The sequence below is a fragment of the Primulina eburnea genome, chromosome 10 (genome assembly GCF_022965805.1).
Source record: "Primulina eburnea isolate SZY01 chromosome 10, ASM2296580v1, whole genome shotgun sequence".
NCBI classification, from domain to species: Eukaryota; Viridiplantae; Streptophyta; class Magnoliopsida; order Lamiales; family Gesneriaceae; genus Primulina; species Primulina eburnea.
The window spans coordinates 7,603,528-7,606,767 of record NC_133110.1 but is presented as its reverse complement, the minus strand read 5'-3'; the positions used below and the strand labels follow the sequence as shown (position 1 = coordinate 7,606,767).

General features: G+C 35.9%; 1 protein-coding gene across 1 annotated transcript; it reads left to right on the top strand.

Annotated features, from left to right (window-relative positions):
- The first annotated feature begins 369 nt into the window (after positions 1 to 369).
- LOC140803007 (AAA-ATPase At5g57480-like) lies at positions 370 to 2,230 on the top strand. Its single transcript, XM_073158674.1, has one exon. It carries the CDS (start codon positions 480 to 482, stop codon positions 2,034 to 2,036), a length of 1,557 nt encoding a protein of 518 aa, XP_073014775.1. The 5' UTR covers positions 370 to 479; the 3' UTR covers positions 2,037 to 2,230.
- Positions 2,231 to 3,240: the final 1,010 nt, after the last annotated feature.

Genomic DNA, 3,240 nt, shown 5'->3' with positions numbered 1-3,240 from the left:
AATACGAGTCGCATGGGATTTTATAATTACTAAATTACTGTATTTGAAAACTGTTATCCTTCTTCTCTGATATTTGCTTTAAAAGATAGAGAATTATTTCACGCAAAAAATATCATGAAATTCGGGATTAAATACGTCAAAATAAAATTTTTATAATATGTTTAGATATATAAAATTAATTAATTATTTTAAAATGTTTAATATTATAAAATCACTCTTTTATTAGAATAATTTTCAGATTCAATAAATTTTAATAAGATTATTACAATTTTCAATGGTCAACATGTAATATAGAAGATTTAGTGTTGTAATATTTCATTTTCAAATTCGATCATATTCCAATTCTCCCTATAAATACAATCCTATGTTCTTATCCAAAGGCCACAAATTTCTTATATATTTCCCTTTTTCATTTATTTATTCCTATGTTTTCTGGCACGGTTCGGAAAATCTTGAACAATCTTCAGGCATAGGGAAAAATGAAGGAGATTTGGACAACAATGGCTTCGATAATGGGCGTCTGGGCTTTCTGCCAGAGCCTCCTTCACACAGTTTTCCCACCCGAACTCCGCTTCGCTTCCCTCAAATTCTTCCACCGCCTCTTCAGCTATTTCTCTTCCTACTGCTACTACGATATCACGGAGATCGACGGAGTAAACACCAACGAGCTTTACAACGCCGTCCAGCTCTATTTGAGCTCTTCTGCTTCAATTTCAGGCACTCGTCTGAGCCTGACTCGGGGATTGAACTCTTCCTCGATCACCTTTGGTCTATCAAACAACGATCGTTTGATCGACTCGTATAAAGGGGTTGTGATAGAATGGGAGCATATTGTTACCCAGAGGCAGTCGCAGACTTTTTCTTGGCGCCCATTGCCGGAGGAGAAGAGGGGGTTCACTCTCCGAGTCAAGAAGAAGAACAAACAGTTGGTGCTCAGTTCTTATCTTGATTATGTCATGGAAAAAGCTAATGAATTGCGGCGGCGGAGTCAAGATAGGTTGCTTTACACCAATTCGAGAGGTGGGTCTTTGGATTCGAGGGGTCATCCTTGGGAATCCGTGCCGTTTAAGCATCCCAGTACTTTCGACACATTGGCCATGGATCCTTTGAAGAAATCTGAGATTATGGATGATCTTGTGGATTTCGCCAATGGGGAATCCTTCTATCAGAAGACTGGGAGAGCTTGGAAAAGAGGGTATTTGTTGTATGGTCCCCCAGGGACAGGTAAGTCTAGTATGATTGCCGCCATGGCTAATTTTCTTGGATATGATATTTATGATCTCGAGTTGACTGAGGTGAATACTAACTCTGAGTTGAGAAAATTGTTGATGAAGACTAGTTCGAAGTCCATTATTGTTATTGAAGACATAGATTGTTCCATTAATTTAACCAATAGAAACAAGAATGGCTGCTCTTCTGGTGGCTCTGGTTCAAGGAAAAATAACTATGATGTTTCATCGCTTCCGGGCTCGGAAGATGCCGGGAACACCATAACTCTTTCTGGGTTGTTGAATTTCACTGATGGATTGTGGTCTTGTTGTGGGAGTGAGAGGATTTTCGTGTTTACGACAAATCATATTGACAAACTTGATCCTGCGTTGTTAAGAAGTGGGAGAATGGATATGCACATAAACATGAGCTTCTGTTCATTTTCGGCTTTGAAGATTTTGTTGAAGAATTATTTGGGATACGATGAGATTGACTTGGAGAAGGAAATCTTGGAGGAACTGGAGGCGGTGATTGATGAGGCGGAGATGACACCTGCTGATATCAGTGAAATCTTGATCAAGAATCGGCGAGATAAGCGTAAAGCAATAGGAGAACTGTTGGAGAAGTTGAAAATTAAGGCTGAAAACAATAGGTTGAAATCAAGAAAGAAGGATGATAATGGAGTGGAAGAAGATGATGAAGAACAAGAGAAGAGAGCTCTGGATAGTCCTAAAGAGGGTAGTGACGATCAGTTGCAAGGAAATTGCAGTAAATTCGAGGAAAACGATGGTGGGATTCAAGAAAATGATGACGAGAAAATCCATTGATTTCTTATCACTGTAATTTATTATTTAGTATTTACCTCTACCGTGGGCCATGTTCTCTTCTGTTTTGTTTGTTTTTTGGTTTTGCTTGGGGGAAACGAAGAGAGGTTGATTGCGCCATGAATAGGGGATCAAAGCTTGTTGGAGATTTAGGATTTTTTCCCTGGAAAATAAATTGTATTGGTTAAAAGTAAAAATTTATGTTAAAAAGTAAAAAATTCACATAATATAATAAACTACATATTTTATAAAATTTTGTCTACTCAATTGTGTTTTTCTTCATAAATTGAATTTTTTGAAAATAATCTAAAAAGAAATAAATCATTACATATATCATCACATTCTAATTTTCAATATTTACAAATCTTATTTTCAAAACTCTCTTTGTGATGATGATTATGATACAAAGATTGTCTTTATTACGTATTTTTATAATGCCTCATTAAAAATCTTACTAAGAAAAACCTATAGGGATAAAAATTATAGTAAGAGAAAAATAGTGCAGTCACGTAAATTCCCTTCATGTTAACACGAAATATTCTTCACAAATTTCGTAGATTGCGCATCCAAGTATTATAAATATGCTTTCTGAATATTGTCGTAGGAAGTACCTTTGAGAAGAGATCTGATGAGTTTTCACTTGATTGAATGTGACGAATATAAATATCTTTATTCTTCTCAAGTTCTTGGGTGAATGCGAAAAACTTAGGGGTAATATATTTAGTTCTGTCGTTTTTTATGTATCCTTCTTTTATTTGAGAAACACATGCAACATTATCTTCATATAGTGTCACAGGGTTCTTGTCGAACGATAATCTGCTTGAGATTTGGATATGTTCGGTTATTGATTTTAGCCACACACATTCACGACTTGCTTGATATAATGAAATAATCTCGGCGTGATTTGATGAAGTTGTTACGAGCGTTTGTTTCTGTGAACACCAAGAAATTGCATTGCCTCCAGGAGTAAATACATATCTGGTTTGGGAACGTGCTTTGTGTGGATCAGATAAATACCCAGCATGAGCATAACCAATTATTCTTTGATTGGTATCTTTTAAATACAAAAGTCCCAAGTCTGTCGTTCCTCGTAGATAATATATGTTTAATTCCGTTCCAGTGTCTATTTGTTGGATATGAGCTAAATTTTGCCAATAAATTTACAGCAAAAGATATACCAGGTCTTGTACAATTTGCAAGATACATA

Bases quoted from the DNA above. Each gene is read 5' to 3' on its own strand.
- LOC140803007 (XM_073158674.1), top strand. From the start codon at position 480: ATGAAGGAGATTTGGACAACAATGGCTTCGATAATGGGCGTCTGGGCT.